General features: G+C 42.1%; 1 protein-coding gene across 2 annotated transcripts in view; it reads left to right on the plus strand.

Moving 5' to 3' along the window:
- Nulp1 (Nuclear localized protein 1) overlaps positions 1–16,523 on the plus strand; it is a 119,415-nt gene extending 102,892 nt beyond the window's left edge. For both annotated transcript variants that reach the window (XM_070527718.1, XM_070527714.1), the window contains exon 14: positions 8,786–16,523. In XM_070527718.1, coding sequence (XP_070383819.1) covers positions 8,786–9,025 — 240 coding nt within the window. In that variant the 3' untranslated portion in view covers positions 9,026–16,523. The remainder of the gene's footprint in view (positions 1–8,785) is intronic.
- Positions 16,524–20,787: the final 4,264 nt, after the last annotated feature.

Here is a 20,787-nt window from a genome sequence, read left to right on the forward strand (position 1 = left end):
TTCAGCCTCAGACGTTGCCACCTTCTTCCTGGATGCCATTGTGCTGCGTCATAGTGCACCTCGTGTACTGTTAAGTGACTGTGGCAAGACTTTACTGTCAATAATGATCAAAGAAGTACTTGGAGCTTGTGGCACAGTTCACAAGACGACATCTGCATATCACCCTCAAACAAATGGTTTAACTGAGCGATTTCATCGCACGCTAACAGATATGATATCAATGTATATCGGGCCAAACCATGACAACTGGGACAAACTTTTACCTTTTGTGACGTTTGCTCACAATGCCGCTATCCAACGAACTACGGGGTACTCACCTTTCTACTTAGTTTACGGCCGTTCAACGACATTCTCCATCGACACCGCTTTCTTCAATGCGCCAGCTAACACCTCGGCAGTATACCCGAACAGTTCGTCTCGTGACTTGAGGAATTCCGTCAACGTGCTCGCTTCAACACCGAAGTCAGTCAGCTAGATCGCAAGCAACATTACGACAGCTCTCGTCGCGACGTCTCCTTTCGTCCTGGAGAGGAAGTGGTACTTTGGACGTCCATTCAGACACCCGGTTTGTGTGAGAAGTTTGAATCCCGCCTCCTTGGACACTACATTATTGAGGAACAAACATCCCCCGTAAACTATCGTGTTACTCCCATAGACGTTTCTTCGGACCATCGTTATCGTGGTTCAGAGATCGTTCATGTTTCGCGCCTCAAACGATTTGTTCAGCGTTACCCTCCTGGCTAAGTCGCGGCCGGGCTGGCCGCTTGCGCGTGCGGGGAAATTTGTATGAGCATTATTCATACGCATCGTATTCTCACCTGTACATACTCATAATCATCGTTTTGGCACCTGGTGGTGGGGCTCTCACTCGAGAGAATAAAGAGACTGGCTGCCTAAACCTTGTCTCGCAGTACATATATATATATATATATATATATATATATATATATATATATATATATATATATATATATATATATGGAAGGTGATCCACTCTTCTGATGTGTCCGTCTTAAGAATTACTGGAAGAAAGCGTCAGTTTTGCAAAAAGGAATTTGAACTTTTTTGTGCGTGATCTAAGCGAGACGAAAGATACTGAGGAGGTGATATAAACTCATTGTGGACCTGAAGATGATGAAATATGGCGTGAAAAAGGCTCAAGCGAAACCACTTACGACCAGATGGAAGGGGTGATACGTCAAGACTTGATTTCACGGAAGATATGCTTGCTATTCTGTAGTAATCAGAAAGAACGAAACACATAGAGTTATTTTGAACCATTTCTAGTGAATGAATTACGTTTTCGTGGCTTGGATCTCAGACGGAAGCAGCATATTCTAGTTTGAAGTGAATGAGCATGTTGTACATGACTAATCTTATGGATGAAGGTACTTGTTGCAAAGTTCAACGGAGGTATCCCAAAATTCTATTAGTATTGTTAATTATATAAAAAATATGGCCTGCCTGAGAGAGATTTGATGTAATGTGAATTCCAAGGTATTTGTATGAGAACACTACCTCCAAGGAACTATTAGCAATGGGGTTAATGGACAAAACAGATGATGTTCTAGATATGCACATGTCTGCACTTCCTTATCTTAAGTTCCATCAACCATATGTTGCACCATTTGTTAATAGCATCAAGGTCAGATCGAAGGGCTTTAGTGTCATCAGCGCACGCTATTTCTCTATAGACAACACAATCATCAGCAAATAGGTTAATGTATGAGAAAACACACGAAGGTAAGTCATTCACGTAAATAAGAAAGAATAAAGGGCCTAGTACCATCCCTTGAGGGACCCCAAATTGAACAGCAGTGTGCTCTGAATTTGTGTTATTTGCGGACACAAACTGGGAATTTTTAGTACGAACGATTTCTAGCTAATAGAACACTTTAGAGTCAATATTAAGCTGGCGTAGTTTGTAGAGAAGCAGTTTATGGCATATTTTGTTAAATGCTTTAGAAAAGTCTAGAAAATGCAGTCTATTAGAGAAGAACGATCGAGGATGGCATGGAGTTTGTGAGCGAAAGGTACTAGTTTGGTTTCACAAGAATATGATTTAAAAAACCATGTCGTGATGGCGAAAAAAATGAATTTGGTTCGAGAAGGTAACAAGGTTTGAAAACAGAATAGGCTCAAATATTTTGCAAGGGATACTTGTGAGGGAAATGGGCCGGTAATTTAATGGTGATTGCTGGTTACCTGACTTCAAAAGTGGAATCACCTTCCCAATCTTCCATTCAACTGGGACAGATCCCATGTCCAATGATTGCTGAAATAGCTTAGTTAAAATAATTCATGAATACATAATTGTGGCTTTCAAAAACTTTGTATTAATTTCATCGCAGCCGGATGAAGAGCAAAATTTTAATTTGTTAACTACATTTTCAACACCACTACAATGAATATGTAATTGTAGGACATAGTGGTGTATTCGGAGTATGAAAATTCTGGCACTGCAACATTTTGGTCATCAGAAAAGTTTGCGAAAAAACTGTTAACACAGATGTGCATTTTTCAGGAGAAATGACACCACCAGTGCTGTTGATAAGAGCTACTATGTTATCAGCATGCATGGTAAAGTATTTTGTAGATAATTCTCCTTCGAGTTCTTAAGGGAGCCCATGTATTCCTTGGAAGCCTGTTTGTACAATTCCCAGTGCATGTCACTCGGACGTAACTGGGCGAATCTATAAAGCCACCTTTTTTTGTTTGTTAAACGCTTAAGATTAACATTATACTATGGCGCATAGCGATTTAAAATTATTCGGTGAAGAGGGATGTATTTGTTGGATAATTCAGCTACTTTAGCTATAGAGAGAGAGGGCTCTTTATTAGAAGAACAGAGAATTTTGCCGGCGCGTATATAACTGCTGGCATGCTACTCTGTATAGGGATGGGGAATGGGATTAAAAGATTCCAGAAAAGAGTTAAACATGCTTCAGTTAGGTTGAACACTACGGTCACCGAAGTGTTTAAAAAATATATCTATAAAAGTGCAGAGCTCACAGTGATAGTAGCATGAATCAACTGCACCTGACAAGAACGGATGCACTCACATCATCATATGCCACTGGAAAGAGTGCAAGCCAGGTTCTAAAATTAACTGAAAAACTATGCACTTGATTGAATCAAACATTAATGCATATTTATTTGCTTAAACATACTGCAGGCACTTTTCGGGCCCATGCAGGTATGTTTACAAGGATTATTATGTTCAAAACAAAAAATACAGAAAGTAAGGTCGATGTTCTCATATCTGAAACAACAACAACAAAAAAAAAAGCAAATGGCTAAACAGACAAGTCCATTTTCTGAATGAAATTAACAAAATATGAGTTCGGAGTACACACTGGGGACATCTTCAGAGCTCTTCTTTGCCCTTCCTAGACCATGGCTATGTGGTCAAGAGAGTATAAAGTGGAATTTCAGTGTTCACAATGAGTGCTCGTATTTTCGTTTTGGAGTAAAAGAACTGTGAAACTATTGCTATCCTGTCTTGCAGCTGCCTCATTGGACTGCTGTAACTGCACACTTCAGCAGCTATATCTGGTCACTTATTACAAACTCTTTATAATTAATTAGGCTAATGGACTCACCTGTGTCAATCTGCACAATCTCATATTTTCCATTTCAGCGTGGAGCATGTTTGATTCAATCAAGCGCATAGTTTCTTTTTCCAATTGATTGTAGAGCCTGGCTTGCACTCTTTCCAGTGGCATATGATGCGAGTGCATCCATTCTGGTCAGGTGCAGTTGATTCATGCTACTGAATCTTCTGTGTACATGTAATTAGCAGGTTTGGTGTTGAAAGTTTGGAGCAGTGTAGCTTTAGGAGAGAGTACATGATCCAGAGTGTCAGATCCAGAGTGTCAACTGTCAGATGTTGCAGTTTTCTGGGGCATTTGCTTCAGTTTGCTTCTGTCTATCTTTGGTCATACAGTAAAGGCTTGTTAACCCTTTGAGGGTCGACTTTTTTCGCCGTATGCGACCGCCCAGAGTCGATTTTTTTTAATTGCAGATTACCATTCTTCTGAGGGACCTAGTTCGAAAAATATTTGGCGTTGGTATATATGTACTGTTTCTTCGTGAATAACAACAATAAAAATAAGGTAATAAACTTAAAAATTGTATGCATTGTTATACACCTAAGGCTTAGATTAGAAAAGGCACACACGAGAATATTTTGCAAGTGTCAAATGTTCCTGCTCTTACACTAATATTTACGTGTATAGCATAATCGAACTGCGTAGGTGAGCGCACTCAAGAAAACTGTGGTTGTGTGCGTCAAAAAAGCAAAACCTGTGACATACTTCCGCTAATCTTCAACTTATCGCCAACCAGAGGCAATTAGTTCTCACGAGTCTCAAAAAAAAAAAAAAAGGAAACGCATGCACAGCGGCATCCTTCCTACGTGCACCCCTGTGAGCACTAATTGAGCGAGAAACAGGTGGTTGCCCTTTGAGCGATTAGTAGCGAGATAGCCATCAGTTTTGCGAGCACAAAAAGCCGAAACCACCTGCGGAACAAAATTGAAACTGCTGCCCACCCATGCGCGCCAATGCACAAGCAGTAGTATATAGACGCGCCGGAGCAAACTAGCTCTAAAACAAACCGTGCAACGAAAACTGAGTAAGGAAGGCGCGAGAAAAAAATTCCCCATATTCCCACATAGTGGCAGCACATGCCACAAAACAATAAGTCAGGAAATGGGCGCACATTTTAAACGTACAGACGGCACCGCACTTATACGGCATCGACCATTTTGCACTTGTTTGCGGCGTCATATATTTATGTCATTGACCCTCAAAGGGTTAATTCAGAACTCATAAATTTGAAATTTTGGATAATTAGAACTAGACGCCGTGGTCCGTCCAACTGTGTATTGAAAGCAATATGTAGCGCATCTTGCTAACTCGCACTGAGATCTTCACCACCACCGATAATTCTAACGCCGTGCCATCGTGGATGGGGAGAGTACTAGTGCGCGGGAGCACATTGGCGACACTGACGTTGCCGCACAGCTTTGCTCTTTTTTATCTGTGGCCCTTTGTTTAGGCCTGACTGGAGAGAGACGTGTTTGCGCCTGGCCAGGCATGGCCAACGCCTCTGTTGCATGTCAGTTCTGTCCCTGTCTCAAGACTTTCAAGATAAAAACGCGAACACTACGCTAGACTTTCAAGATAAAAACGCGAACACTACGCTGTGTGTTTTCTTCTTCTTCACGTTATATCTTGAAGGCTACGCTCTTTCTCTACAAGGTGTTCGGCCGAGAAGCGGCACCAGGGGCGCGATTGGGGATCGTTGTTTGTAGTGCACGTTCAGTTGCGCGGCGCGCTCCAAACAACAATCCTCGATGGTGCCCTAGGTAATGTCTAAAACATGGTGGTCGTAACGTTTATCGCGCTCGCAGTACCAAAAAGCATAGCCTTTGAGATTTGTGGCTATTACTCGAAGGAAAGCATCGCTGGGATACGTGTTTGGATGCCACCTATACAGATAACAGAACTCGGCAGCGTGCAGCTGGTGCAGCTACGAAAGTACAATGGAGAGCAACGTCATAGCAGGTTGTGGTGCATTTCGCAAGTGCATTTTGGAGTGTAGCACTTGTTCCTGCGGCCAGCGTCGACAACGCAAAGGCGCTTTTATAGTCCGACATTTTCGGCACGCATCGCTTGCGGCCAGTTATGCTACGCTGCTTGCACTACGCCAGCCAAAATGCCATCCCCTCTAGACTTCAATGCGCGCGCCATTGGCTGCTCTCTTCAGAGCATGCGCAAAACGATCTCCAACCAATGCACTGCTTTGAACTGCTGTACGTCGGGCTATATATGCGCTTTAACCGAATGATTTTTTTCTGACTTTCATTTGTTCGAATTTTGTGTGATTCGAATTTTTGTAGCATTCCCTCGGAATTCGAAATAATGAGATTTTACTGTACCATGAGTGACAAGTTCAACAACAGATAACTCTGATAGTTTTGATTTAGCCAGCTTGAGCAATCACCACCTCTCATAGAATTAGTCGAAGGCACTGACACTTAGATGCTTCAAGGATATCACCTCATCCCAACACTCGACTGCACAAGTCAAACCACATTTAGTGATCCTGGATAGAAATAGTCTCACAGTATCAATATTATCACTGTCGCTGGCTCAGTGGTTTTTCTTACAAGCTTATTCATAAATTTTTACAGCAGCAGCTGTTGAATAACCATCAAATGTGTCCATGGGTTTGCTTCTAGGACTACCCCAGCACGTCAGAGTCTGCGCTGTGGTGCTGATTAGTAAAATCTGCTGCTTTAATTGCCTTGTCTGTATTTGCAGTATTTGCACCATCAGCAGCACTACATTTTGCTCAGAAGGCAGTTGAGCCGATGGCTTCTCAAAGTCTTTCTTGTAGTTCTCACTCTTACAATTCACTCTGTAGCTTCCCAAAGAGGTGTTTGTGCAGTGTCTTTACCTTGGTCACAATAAAGATGAGTAATTGCAGGTCAATGTGCTGTGCATCCATCTCGACCTTGGTTTCACTACCTAAATAGTAGTGCCTCACATAAACCTGGCCATCATCTCCTGCTCAGGGCGTCACTTTGACTCACATTAGTGCACATACAGTCAACGACCGATTTTTTGAACATGCATAATAAATTCGGACACCTTTGCGGCACTGGCACGTACCCCATAAAGGCAATATTTTAAGACTCCTGAAATTTCAGGCGTCCGCACCGGCATTAACTGAAGCCACCACCGCTGCCATTTTGATTATCTCACAGTCTTGAAACATTACTCTTACACGCTGATCCGTTGGCAGCCGTAGCATACTCGCAGACACCTTTTATGGCAATGAAAAGAAAGCTATAGGGGTGAAGCTTCTGCACATGTTTTACCATTCCCAAGTAGTCCGGCAACATTTGAAAGTGCTTTTGGTTTCTCAGAACAGACACTGAATTGGCAAAGCTTTCACATGCAATGGTTTCCCCCTTTGCTCAGATGCAGGAGAGAAAAACTGCAAAATAAGTCAACTTTAACACTCACTGGTGTGTTTTGTCTTGTTTAGCTGTTGTTAGTAAGGTGCTAATACAGGGCGTCTACCAACCGGGAAAACCGGGAATTCTCAGGGATTTTGAGTAGTCTGGAAAAACTCAGGGAAAACTCAGGGAATTTGCGCTTCTATCAGGGAAAAGTAGCTGTAATTTTTTTAGAGGGTCAGAAGTCGCGGTAATGCTGGCTCGAGAAACAGACAGGACTCGTAACGAATCGTCGTCGGCTGGAGGAGTTGCCAGTGTACAGTCAACGACCGACTTTCCGGATTCCTGATAACTCTGACGGCTTCGCGGCACCACCACATACCCCAAAGAGTCAATGTATCATAACGTCTAAAATTTCAGATGCAAGAACTCTTCGCCGTCCGATTTTCTAAACGTTTTGCGTGATCGCAGGTCCGAGACGGCATTAATGAAAGCCACCACCGCTGCTATTTTGATTACCTCGCCGCCTTGAACCGGTGCTCTCGCACGCAGATCCGCTGGCAGCCGTAGCCACCACTGCGGCAACGCTAGGTCTAGCTGCTTCGACGTTCGCTGTTAAGCTTCGTGTCGTTCGGTGCCGTGTTTCTTCATTTCTCCGCTGACAGCAATAATTTTGTCTTCGAAGCTCGGAAAGCACGGCGCATTGCATAATGCTTTTTCCCGAAAGTCTGCTTCGCCTCATTACAGTCGTGTAACGCGGTGAAGCGTAACAAGCGTAGGAAGGGGCAATTGTCGCGGGACACTGTATGTATTCCTTAATTTTACACGTGTGCACCCGCCCTCATCTGTCACAGTAGGAGCACCGATATGCCTAATAAGTGCACTGACAGGCATTCAGAGCTTTTTCACACGTACATGTGTCGATTTTAGCCCTTAAGGGCAGTAAAAGACATGAATTTATTTTGTCGGACTGCCTGATTTTTCGGAAGTTTTCGCGACCCCTAGGGGGTCTGAAAAATTGGACTTTGACTGTAAATTGACCAGGAGCATTCTTCAAATGGTCCGTGGGGCGAACGCGCGGCGAAAGGAGGACGAGAACAGAAAGAATCGACGCACTGAGGAATGAACGGGGAATTAAGTACGCGACCGCTTCTTTGAAGGAGCCTGCGCTCAAAAAACAAATTGTTGGCTGATGCTGAGATGCAGGTGTCCCTCATCCAAATCAAAATAAACTCTTTAAAGCAGTGAAACACAACACTGAGGCGTCTTGCGCGAGCTGAGAGTATGTCAGGACAGTTGCATGACACTGAGCATGCTATCAGTTGATAGAAATAGCTCATATTCGAAGATATTTGCTTCTGTATGCATCTCCTTTTTATTTGTACTAGAGAGTGTCCAACTCGATTTGAAAATTTTCTCGAAGACATTTTATTTGCTGTGCATTTTAATAACTCCTCCCTTATATTCTTTTTTTGAATAACATAAACACTACTCCTTAGTATTCAAATTGGATTAAGTCGGTTTTCTTTAAAAAAATTTTCATATGCTTACTAGAGAGTGACAGCATACGGCGATATGGTTTCAGCGCGACTTGACATAAAACATAGTTCTGCATCACTCAGGGAATTTTGCAAAAGCACTCAGGGAAAACCTGGAAAACTCGGGGAATTTGGAAATGCCAACTTGGTAGACACCCTGTACTATTTTCTCTTCCCCAGCTTAAACTAACATGCACGAAAATGTTGCACTCTTTTCAGGAACGCTTTCGCTTGTGGGTTATGTGGCCTTGTTAACATAAAATTGCGGGCATTGCAGCCTCAGGAGGTGGTGGGCATCGACGTGCGGAATCCTATGGTGCTGGTGGAGCCTGAGCCAGCCGAGCACGGTGCAGCAGGTGCTGCGGGGGCAGACGGGGCCAATGGCGATGCGGGCGACCTGCGCCGAAGTGTCACGTCGCTGCTGGAGGCCATGCGTGACCTCCTCAGCAACATCCACCTGCCCTCGGATGTGCCAAATGACGGTGACGTGGATAGCGATGACGAGCATGAGGACTAATGAGCAGCAGTGGCTGAACCAGCCCAGCAATTGCCTCCGTTTCTTTTTTAAATTTTGTGACCACGTGTCGTGACTATGTGATGCTGACTGGTAATGTTTTGCCAAAGGCACGTATTTGTAAATTGGACTGGCTGATGGGAAGCAGGTTGCTAAAGCTGCCTATGAGAAAACAGCTTGTAGCTCAACAAACATCCAGCCAACTTTTGATGGCCGTCAGTTTTCACACTGCATACTTTTTGCCTAGGTTGTTGGGTTTATATTATTCCAGTGAAGGGGTGGCACAGTGCTGAAATTTTTCTAACATTTTTTTCAGCAGTAGCCTTTATAGGTGCTGAACCTTTGAATTGTGGCACTTGTTTGAATGTTGCTTCATTGGCTGCATTTTGTTTGTGAAACACAAATCTGTTATCTTCTGATGACAAAATTTGATTAAGGCTGTTGGATATGGGCGACTATGCCCATATTTTGTATGTAATACGGCATTACAGTGTGGTCACTTAAAGTTTTTCTGCACTCCATCGCTGAGATGTTACTTCTATATAAGGTAACAACACTGCTTTGAAGAGGATGCAGATGTGTTCTCTGTTTGCCTTGGTGACAAACTCTAGGACTGCTTTTTCTCATTCTACCCCCATTTTTTTTTCTTTAACCTGAAGGATAATTTATCACCTATATCCTTTACCAAGTTATTTATGTTCGTAAAAAAACTGTTTGCGTGTTTACAAGGGCTAGGACCAACCTTTTTTTTATGACAGCTATGTGGAGCTGGTGTTTAGGGGAGTTTATATGTTTATAAGGTGATGCCTATTACTGAGTAGCTTTGTTCTGAATGTTACCAATTGGAAGAGAACAGGTGATGCCTTTAAGCGAGTAGCTTTGTTGTGAATGTCACCGGTTTGAAGGAAACAGAGTGGGCTGCCTCTCTGGAAAAACGGTTCAAGTGAAACTTCTTTTGTGCTGTTGCCAGGCTTTCTGCTGTTGCCAGGCCTTATGCTGTCCTCAGCTTGGACCATTCATAGCTTGTATCAAGACACTTGCTTTCACAGTAGTTCTTGCAGGAAGCTCTTTCAAGTTCTGATAAATGGCCTTGTATTTTGAATTCTGTTGAAGTATGTTATTCGCATTGTGTCAGAGTGCATTGTCAGCACAGCTGAGATTTATGTACATGGCTGTGTGCAACTATAGTAGCTGTTTGGCAGAAGTCTTTGTGTGTTGTGATTTTGTTGAGGTTCTTAGCTCAATTAGAAATACCCCCTTTCATGACATTTGTGCACTTTAGCCGGATGTTTTAGGCCTGTCTCGACGTAAATGTAATGAAATATGTTCATGTTTTAAGTATGATGTGTATGTATGGTGACTATTATAGTTGGTCTTGCTCACTGGTAAATGTACACCATGGTTCCTTGGGGCCCTTGATACCATTCACTTTTGAGCCTGCCTTGAGTGTCTGGCGTTTATCATAAACATGCACTGTTCTTGAGCTTGCCTGGAGTGTTGAGTATTTAGCGTGAACACATACATGTAGCAGTGTGCACATCATGTCTTCTCCATCATGATCTGAATTCTTGAATTAATTTTTACTTATTATGCACCGCTTTTCTTTTTCTGATTAAATGCCTGTTTGGTGACTCTGACATCAGCTCAAAACCATAACTTGTCAAGCATTTTGCTTAATGGTCTGGGTCACTGTACATTGCGATGTCTAGAGTTATATCAAAATAGTCGTAGAATAGCCAGAAAGCAACAGCATCTTGTCAATTTTCACTTATGTTAGTGTCTGCCGGTAACAAAATGTTCTTGCTTCAAGCAATAGTGAACAGCAAGTCCATTTTCAGTTCGCATTGGAACTTAGGCACAAAGAACTTGCCTCTTGACCTGCTTCGAACGAAGGCTGTAAACCGCCATACTTCAGCAAGTGTCCTTCATTTGCCTTGACAAGAAAAAAAAAAAGTGGAAAATGTCATTGCAATAACAACATCAGTGTGTGAAAATGTGAAATGACTTATATTAACCTTGCAGTCTAGTTTGTTCACTCCTGCAGAGCATTCCGAGCAATATGCAAGATTCATCTTGATGAATTTGTATAAGCATTAGTGTTGTAAAAATTGTTTTCCTGCTACCTTCTTGAGCATTTATAAATGAACATGCAAATCCACTTGAAAAGTGCATAGAGCCGTAGGAGATTGTGACACTGCTGCATTTTTGGCACTGTGGTAGGAAGAGTCGGTAGATAACGTTGCATCTTTGGGCTCATTAGCAATGCAGTGTGCGCTGAGCTTTACCTTTGTGGAATATGAGTGCTGCTGCACTGTTATTTTGTCATGGTGGCTTTAGTTGACATATTGATTGTGGCATGATGCTTTTTGCCCATGTACTTTAAGTACCACAGTCAAACTGGCATGGCTCAAAAGTACTTAGGCTGTTTGTGCATGATGAACTAGGAAGTAGGCACAGGGGCAGTGTCCCTGAATGAGGATCATAAGTGCAACATCTTCCTTCATTTTCTGCATTTCTGTGTTGCACATTTGGCAGAACTTCATGCGTGCCCGCTAAACTACATTTGTAAGTGATGGTAGAAGAGCAGGTTGTGCCTTAGAAACATGTTTTTTTTTTCTCCACAGCTGTTGCACTGCTGTCGGTAAAGTGGTCTTAAGTCAGCACAGGCCAGAACATTAAGCTCTGCGAAAACGAACACATGTAAATTGCATTTGATAGAAAAGGCTTTGTGCACGTTCTGCAGCCAGAAAAGCCTGCCAAGACATCTATTATGCATGGGATGAATGTTGGGTTTTCATATTGGGCCATATCAAAGCATAAGTGCTCATATTTTACCAATTAGCCTGTTGCCATTGCATTTTGCAGACAGCTATGTTTAGGTAAGCTAACACTAAGATATTTCATATGCATGTTATTCTTTCAGGAAGATATGCAGAGCAGTTGCCATGTAATACTATATTTATATGCTTCCACTGTCTTGCAATACAATTCAGTAAGACTGGAAAATTAGCTAGTGTCTCATGAACACAAAAAAAAAGCTGCGTAACCAAAATTGATCAGTGGCAACATGTGATTCAGAGGCTTTCCGATATCCAATGTTATGGATAATTAAGAAAATTGCCTCTTTAATGTTTTTCTTACTTTACAATATTGCTTATCTCTTCTCCAATCCTCTCCCCCCCCCCTCCCTTTCGCATTTATACATCGCATAATGTGCTTTTGTTGTTATATGTTCTGTCCAATTTAAACATTCTTGAAGCCAAAATGGCTGAAATGTTTTGCAAGTGGTGGTCATGGTTTCCAGACTGGTACAGGGCTAAGAAACTGTTGTAGCATGCACTGTTGCAAAGATGTCTGCCATCTGTGGTTTATTGTGCTTTATTTGTCATTGTAACCCACGCCTTTGCACCCAGCCTGGGTGGGGAAGGCTTAGTGCCGCTTTTCTAGTACAGGGTTTGCAGTGCTTGCCTTGCTGTTGCGAGCTGTGTTATGATACAGTCACCTACGCCTCCTTGTGTTGGATATATTTTTCTGTTATAATATGCTGTGCAGTCCACATTATGCAGGCAACACTTCCCCATGTATTGCAATCTCTTGGTATGCACACTGCTGTGGCTCTTTCGCAGCCGATCTTTGTAATGTACCTATCCTTAATGTTGATGGCCTTCCTGCACCATGTGGTGCATCTGTACTGTCAGCGCCAAAGGTTTATGTGCTGTGGAGTCTTGCAAAAGATCTAAATTTCAGCAGGCAATAAGCCTAGAATTAGAGCTTGCATATGTTGTTTTTTCAAGGAGTGCTAGCTACATCTCTCATGTACAGTGGCGCTGTGGAAATTGACTGTTTTCATGTATACTGCATCTAGTAAAATTTTGGCACCAATAGTACATCTCAACAGTGCTCACAAAAGTTTCAGTCACAAGAAGCTTTGGAGTTCTCTCAAGATCTATGTCTAATCATGTGCAGCTGCCCACTTACCAGTAATGCACATCAGCTTTGTAATTGTCACTAAAATATGGGCTGTCAGTCATCAGGTTTAGGCTTTGGTATTGAAAAAAGTCCTAGGTTGGCATTCAAGGGTGTCACCACCTTTCACCAAAATGTTTGATTTTGATTTTAAAATTATTATTACATGTCGATCTTTGAAAAGATGGTTTCAAAGGCCTTCCAAGTGTGCTAGACAGTGAAAAAGTTGGAAAAAAATTTTTTTTTCATTGAGAAAAATGGCTCAAGTATATTTTGTTACACTCACTGCAACTGGAGTGCACAAACAGGAAGCGATTTGGTGCTGTCATAGCAAAAAAGAAAAAAACATGCTGTGCAATGAATTAAATGTATGCCATCAAATTAGTGTAACTGTGTTATAGCCAAAAAAACTAAAAAGTGGCAAAGCTTTAAAGGGAGCATCATAACATTAAAAGTTAATGTTTTCATTTATCATATTTCATTGCGCAGCCTAATGTGTAAGTAGGGTTCTTGGTGTTCGGTTACTATTCTCCAAAAATTTCTGCGTACATCTTGCAATCTTCATTTCCATCCCAAAGTTTGGTGTTTTTCAGTTAATATACTTTTATAGAATAACTTTTACTAACCTTTTTCAGTGGATATTTTGCATCGAGCTTATTGGTTTTATTGTTATGTGATTATCTGGTTCACTAATTTTGTTGCTGCTAAAACGTGCTGTTACACTGCAGCTCCTGCTCTGAAACACAAACACTATTGTTATAGTGAATATGCAGAACAATAAAGTTTTCGATAAGCAGTCTAGCAAGGGCACAGTGCCATTAGGCGATGTGGCTAGCATAAATTGAGAGTGAGCGCATTTGGTATACAGGCACAAATAGAATGACACTTTATTTGTAACACCATGCAGGTACAGGGCTGCAATGAATATTTCAGGGAAAAAAATGAGTAGGTAGATAGGAGCCCGCGTCACTATCACCGAACTTGCCCAACTCATCCGCCGCAGTGACTACAGTGTGAAAACTGCAGGGACCCAGGCCAGGGCACTCCAGTCCCGTGTGTAATCCCACATTGTTTTCATTGCAGTGACAGGCAAAACAGATGCAAATAAGAAACAGCAAAGATTGCTTGGGTGGCTAGCCGATGCATGACCTTGACTTTGCCAGGCTGCTTGCATCAGAGTGCATGTAGGTTTCTCAGCTGCACTGCCTCAAATCACTGTTTTAGCTCTGGCAAAAAGATCCAGTGAAAACCGAATTCCAGAAAAAAAAAAATCAGCATACTTTTCTGGTTCAAACTGAAAACAATGAGCCCTATGTGTAAGGAAGGAGCATACAAAGTTTAATTAGAAAATTGTATATTCATGATTAAGTTATCAGTGCTTAAGTAACACGAAATTGCAAAAAAAAATTTTTTTTTTTAAAGGATGCATTTCAGACACGGTACAGCTGCATTTACCTAGCAGTTTGTAAATTGCCGATAACTTAACAAAGCAACATAGAAATGTAATATGTTCCATAACACATTTTTTAAATATCTGGGGTTCTCAAAATGCCCAAAATGTAAAATTGGCTTTTTTAATGAAAATAATGAACTTCCAAAGGTGGTGACATACCGTAAGCATATTTCCCTATGCTTCTTGAAGCATAACTTTATATTGTAGCTTCTATTGTAAGACTGAACAAATTGTCGGGTTGTCCACATTACAAGTAATATAATTGACATGGCATTCGCCAGATGTGGATGCAAGTCATTTGCAAGCTAGCCATATCCTATTTCATGACCATGCTAGTTACATGAGCAGGCCACATGTATAAGCTTTTGTTTTTCTATTTACCCATGTATAAGTTGTTTGTGCATGGAAAACTAAATTTGTAAGTGTTTGTAAGTGCACTTTCAGTTACCTTTAGCAAGCATTTTTGAATGGTATGAAAACTTGTAATAAAACCTCAGTTACTGAGCAGGCACAAGTGCTGATGTGTCTCGTGGCTGCACTGTGTACTTTTTTCTTTGTTCTTTTTGCTTTTCCCCTAGATGGCATGAGCCCAAGCATAATTTTATCTTGAACGTACGTCTATACCATATGTGTATATAACAGAGACATGTGCGACATGTTTGCCTGTCCTTTTGAGGAGGAGTTTTTAAATGTGCTTTTGCACAGTGTGTTTGAAGTTATGTGTGACGTCTAGTCTCTGCTACACATGCAGTCAAATTTCAACTGCTCACACTGCATCATTGCCGGCTGCATTTATGAACACATGCAAGTCTAAAAGGGCTCAAAAGTTTTGACTGTTGTTTTGTGAGTCAGCTTTAGACACAGTATGTCACTAGTTAAACAAAGTGCAATTGGCTTGAATAAGAGAGTAAGTTCATATCATTCCAACATAAGGAAAGCCTTCTTTGTGTTGGGTTGTACTTGATAAAGTTTCGTTTATCATTTCTGCAAAAAGTGAGTCACAAATCTTAAAAGCATTAGATGAAAAGATATTCAGTTGAGCTGAAACACTGTTAATGGGCCTTAGTTCTTAATGAAAACACGCTTAGCTATTGACTGTTCCATGGTATTTTGTTTATTCACATATGATGGTCATGTTGTGGTAGCTACCATTGTATAGACTGGTTCAATTTAGTAGGTGAAAGGTGCAGTACTTTTGTCGTTTGGTTTTTGAAGCATTTGGCTAAATTTATACGTATGAGTATTTTACACCAATAAAAACTTAGCTGATTAAATAGGAAAGCTTAAATGAACAAATTTCACAGTGTTTCAGAGTGTCTTGTAGCAGTGGTTGTTTTTTGCAACCTGTGAAGTTTGAACAATGTGGGCCAGTAAATTTTTGTACTGGTCTTTGCCATGCTGTGCCCCCGTGCTTCTGTAATTGGGGCTTGCAGTCACTGTACAACCAGCCATTATCTTGGCTTGCTCCAGTAATTAAAGCACTTCCTTGGTATCCTTGGAAAAAAAAAAATACTGGATCGGTGAAATTCCTCGGCATGTTTCAGCAACTCTACTTTGCTTCAGTGCATTCGATATGTGTGTAATGAAGCGGTTTGTTCTTAATGTTTGGCTAGTGTTGTAACGGCCACACCAGAATACTTTGCTTCTATATTGTGCCGGACGATCTGTTTTATGACCAGTGCTTGCGCAGTGCAGATAAAATTCATGTCCGTTCCATACCCTCATCTTTGGATAAAGCGGTGGAATGCATGTCATGCTGCGCATATTCTTGCAACCTTTACAACCATAAAGCAAAGATTTTCCATTTGTACATAACTGTATATGTTAAATGTTCTTGGTCTTGCTATCTTTGGCAGTGTGCATTCTTTTTATGAATATTTTTACTTTGCCTTGAGTAGGGGATGTTTATGACCATTTTGTGCACATTGCACAGCTGCTGAATAGTCACTCGGATTTGTACCACCTGGTTTTTGTTGACATTGGTGCACTTGCAATACTAGCTGTAGTTGTCTGCATGGATTTCTTATGTGTTGTTAGTTTGTTAAAGAGCAAGAAATAAAAAAATAAAAATTCATGCCCCCATATTTTGCTTTCACTATGCTTCAGGGGCGTAGCCATGGGGATTGGGCTGGGGGTGGGTGGGGGGGAGGGGTGCACACAGGACACGTGGCCCACTACGAAATTTCTGTGTACAAGGATGCCACCTGTTATAATACTGAGGGACAACAAAAGTTTGGTCAGTCTACAGGGGAAAAGACAAATGCAAGTGAAGACTTCCAAATGATTCTACTGCAGGAGAACCATGGCTGCTGTACAGACGCACCAGTTCCTGAGCAAATGCATGGAGGAGATCACATATGCACAATAGTTTAAACTCATTGAATAAGCATGTCTTGCCTTAGGTCACCTGCGAACTTGCTGTCTTAATTTATGCAAAGCTATATATCATTTGCCATCTGACTATATTTGGATTCCAATGATGTGCGATGCTGTAGTTGTGCACTTCTTCAACGTGCACTAAACTCTACTACGTGCATCTGGTGACGTGCCATTCCTTCATTACCGACATTGTCATGGCACACCAGATACTACCACCTTCCCTTTGTTTCTCATTCGTGAATGTCACCGTTGAGCATAAATGCAGTTAAGAACGGCTTTAGATTACGAAATAACGGTAAATAAGGTTTTTGTTGTCAAGCAGACTCCACAGTTTACAAATTGGAAATATTTCATATTAGATTGGATATTCAGAGGACATCTTTCTAGAATGTTCACATTCGATTAGAAAATTTAGCTATTCAAATATCCCCACTGAATAAATAAGTCTACAAGGCACCAGCATGGCCAAACAGAATTTGTGCTACTTTATATTAGACCGATGACTTTACAGGCTGCTGTTGCCAGGCGCATTTGGGAAATGATCAGTCAGCTTCAATCATTGGAAGCTGTGGAGCACACATGCCATGCTTTACATCACTTAATACCCGCTCACTCAGTTTTTTCTTATGTAAATATCCTCTGAGCATTTCTTTCCTTCACTGTAGTCGAGCTTAAAATCTGTTTTCCTGCCCCTCTAGTGCCTAGTACCTAGTATACTGGTTCAAGTTGCATAGACTATTGGGCATGCTGTGCTGAAAACACTAGTACTTGTTGAATTCCCAAAGCTGCGCAGCATTCCTAAGCAAACATTTGTGCCCACTTGAAAGCAAGTTGTTTCAGCTAGACCAATCGGAAATGTGGTTCAACCTGGGAGTCAACTAAATGTCACTAGGACCAGTTGGGCTGAGTTAAGTTTATACTGCACATTCTATTGGAACCCCTTGGCCACCGCTTTGATATGGGACTTGACATGAGACAGATTTCAGCTGGCCGTAGTTTTTTTATGGAACTAGTAGGGGATATTCGGAATGCCATTAATACCTCTCACTGGGCCAAATTCATAAGTGCAGAGTACCTAACGTAGTGCTGGCATACTGGTGTGGTCATGCATTCGTGTGTGGCTTATTGTTCGGAAGCCAGTGGAGTTCCGCACATCTTGCCCTAACACACTGCATGGACATTACTTGTTAGTGCAAAGAAGCAGTAGTTTGCCAAAAACAAAAACTTGATTTTTTTTTAAACCATTCCTACGGCATGGTATCGTAACATTTGCTACATGATTTGTACAGGTCAGTCTTCTGAAGCATACTCTGTGGTGTGCACCATCGTGGCTTCTTTAAGTGCCTCTGAAAGGTAAAGTAGACGGTGTTAACTGGTGCAATCAACACACTGCCTTTCTCTGGTATCCGTGTTGTACGAGCTCGTTTGTGTCCGGGGTGGTGTGGTACCTGTGTATGCAATGCTGTGGTGTTAAGAGCAGGATTGCTGCCTAAGCGGGCCGGCATTTTTGAATTTCTAATCTTGCTCCAGCTGCGAAGTGACTTTATGCAGTTTTCAACTCTACCAACTGATTCCAGTAGGAGAGACCAGCGAAGTCCCACTTTGGATTCGAGCTCGAAATCTTCGCTTGGGCTGAGTGTGACAAGTTCCTGGTCTAGAGACTCTGTGAGCGCAGTCATGTATTCCGCAAAGTGAGGTCTACTTTAGAGTGGTGGCAAATAGCTATTTTTATTCAGGGGCTGTACGTACTGGCACCATCCTGGGGGACCGGACCTAACTGCTAAAGAAAAAAAAATTATGAATTAATTTTTGTTACTGCTACGTGTTGAAGAGCATGGCGATAATTATGTGGAAGTGTGGAACAGGCCGCTTCAATGCAGTACGCAATTTCTTTATGCTTTTTACAGGGCAGCGCCGAGAGGCTCGTCCAGACCAGCGCGTGCTCTGGCTGTGTGTCTGGCCTATTTCTAGATCATTTCGTACCAGTAAAAAATCGCATGCTTACTACTAGCAGCATTGGAGTTTTCTGAATGCAATTTTCCTGGTATGTACTGAGCCCCACCCCGCCCACATAGCAGCAATCCGAAAACTTTAGCTGGGCCTTCGAACGGTAGGGTGGCCAGAAATCGCGTCTCTCACATGCTCGTACTGCATAGTAAATGGTACAAACACCACCACTGACGCGGTACAAAGTATGGCACAAACGCCGGCCCAGCGCAAGCTGACTGACTCATGGCCGGCGCCATGACTTGAACGCCAGATCTGTACAGATGTTCCTTGCCCAGCACGCCTGGTCTAGTCCAACACTTTTGCCCGTAGGGACAGAATGTACGGGCAGAGTGGCGCTAGTTATAACCTGTTCGCTTTCGTCTGCTCTGCGATCTCTTCCAACGCTCGTACTAGTACTCGTGCCGCCATTTCGGCAAGCACAACGTGCTTGCATAAATTGAATAAATTGTGCACGAATAAATTCACAAATACAAAAAAAAAAACGAAATTTGCCAATGATTTGCGCTTGAGTAGTCGGATCAGAAGAGGAGCGGTGCAAGAAAGATAAACAACAAGCATATATGTGGCAGCTGCAATGCAAGATGGCATAATTTCGCTTTCCTAGCCTCTGTAAGAGATTTAAAAAAAAAATGAAAAAGATTCATAGGGAAACTAGCTTTTTTGAGTTGATTGCAGATAGCCTAATGTCAGAGATGACATTAGGATTTACTGCTGTACGTGTGCCGTAATGAAAGGCAGATAATCTGGTAAACATTTTCAAAAGTAATTCCTACGCCTGATGTGTGCAGGAAATTGATCGAAACTGTTTCAAGGTAAGGTGAGCACATCTTTTTTTCTTTTCTTTATATTCTTTGATGTAGAGGTGAGTTGAAGGCTTGCAAAAGGGATCCCAGTTAATTGTCCCAGTTCTTTAAAACGTGCTGCACTGTAGGCTTTATGTTCCGGAAGTATTTCCAAACTGCAAAGCTAGCTTTTCTGCGCGGTACTGCGGCAGCATAAAGGTGGTGCGAAATAAACGTATGCAGTAAGCTGTATGTGAAATTCTCTTTTTGAACTAGCGGCACATTCACGGGCAACGTTTAAATGTTAAAATGAGTTGTAATCGTTTTGTTCTCGAATGTTACGGTGGTTACCAGTTTCTAAAAAGTTCAGAAGCGAACTTTATAACTTAAACAATGAAACTATTGTGAATATTAGGAACTCTATAAATAATGCGACTTTATACCGGTGTCACAGGACCACTTTCGATCGCGATCAAGCCTAATCCGGATCGAAATTCTCGACCGCGATTGGCTCCCTCGCGCAGCTTGCGCAAAGAAACCAATCGCAACCGAGAAATTCGATCTGGATCGGACTTGATCGCGATCGAACGTGCGCCGTGTGACACCCGTATTAGAGAGCAGCGGACTACGCGCACTGACATTTTTCAGGTTCGGGCTGTCAGCTTTTGAAGCCAAGTGACCGATCGAAGCCTTATGACATCACTGTGACTGTGTTTGCAAAACCATCAACTATGCAAGCAGTTCGTCACAACACAACAGCCGCCGTTCTCATTAGAATGCCGCCCCAATAGCAGACGAACAGGTCATAAAAGCGACGACTACGGCGAACGGTTGAACGAGAGTGGGCGCAGGCAACTCCCATAGAAGTTAGTTATTTGTGCAGGTCTGGAGTTCGTGCTTCGAACAGCGCTGCCAAACTGGAACGACTGGAACCACCGTGGTTGTAACCACCGTTTGCTGTAACCATAAGGTTTCTGCTGGAACCTTCCAGCGGCTCTTCCAAATGCACTTCATGTTATGTAAGCGACTCATATTATATCGCATAATGCCTAAAAAAATGTGCTACATACGAAAATATTAACAACTATTTTGTGCGTAGAGTGCGCAAATGTTTTTTTTTTTTTAAAGATATGTGCCAGGTGGCGCTCACCTCCACCTATTTACCTCGCGTGTGA

Source organism: Dermacentor albipictus, chromosome 1, assembly GCF_038994185.2.
Source record: "Dermacentor albipictus isolate Rhodes 1998 colony chromosome 1, USDA_Dalb.pri_finalv2, whole genome shotgun sequence".
NCBI classification, from domain to species: Eukaryota; Metazoa; Arthropoda; class Arachnida; order Ixodida; family Ixodidae; genus Dermacentor; species Dermacentor albipictus.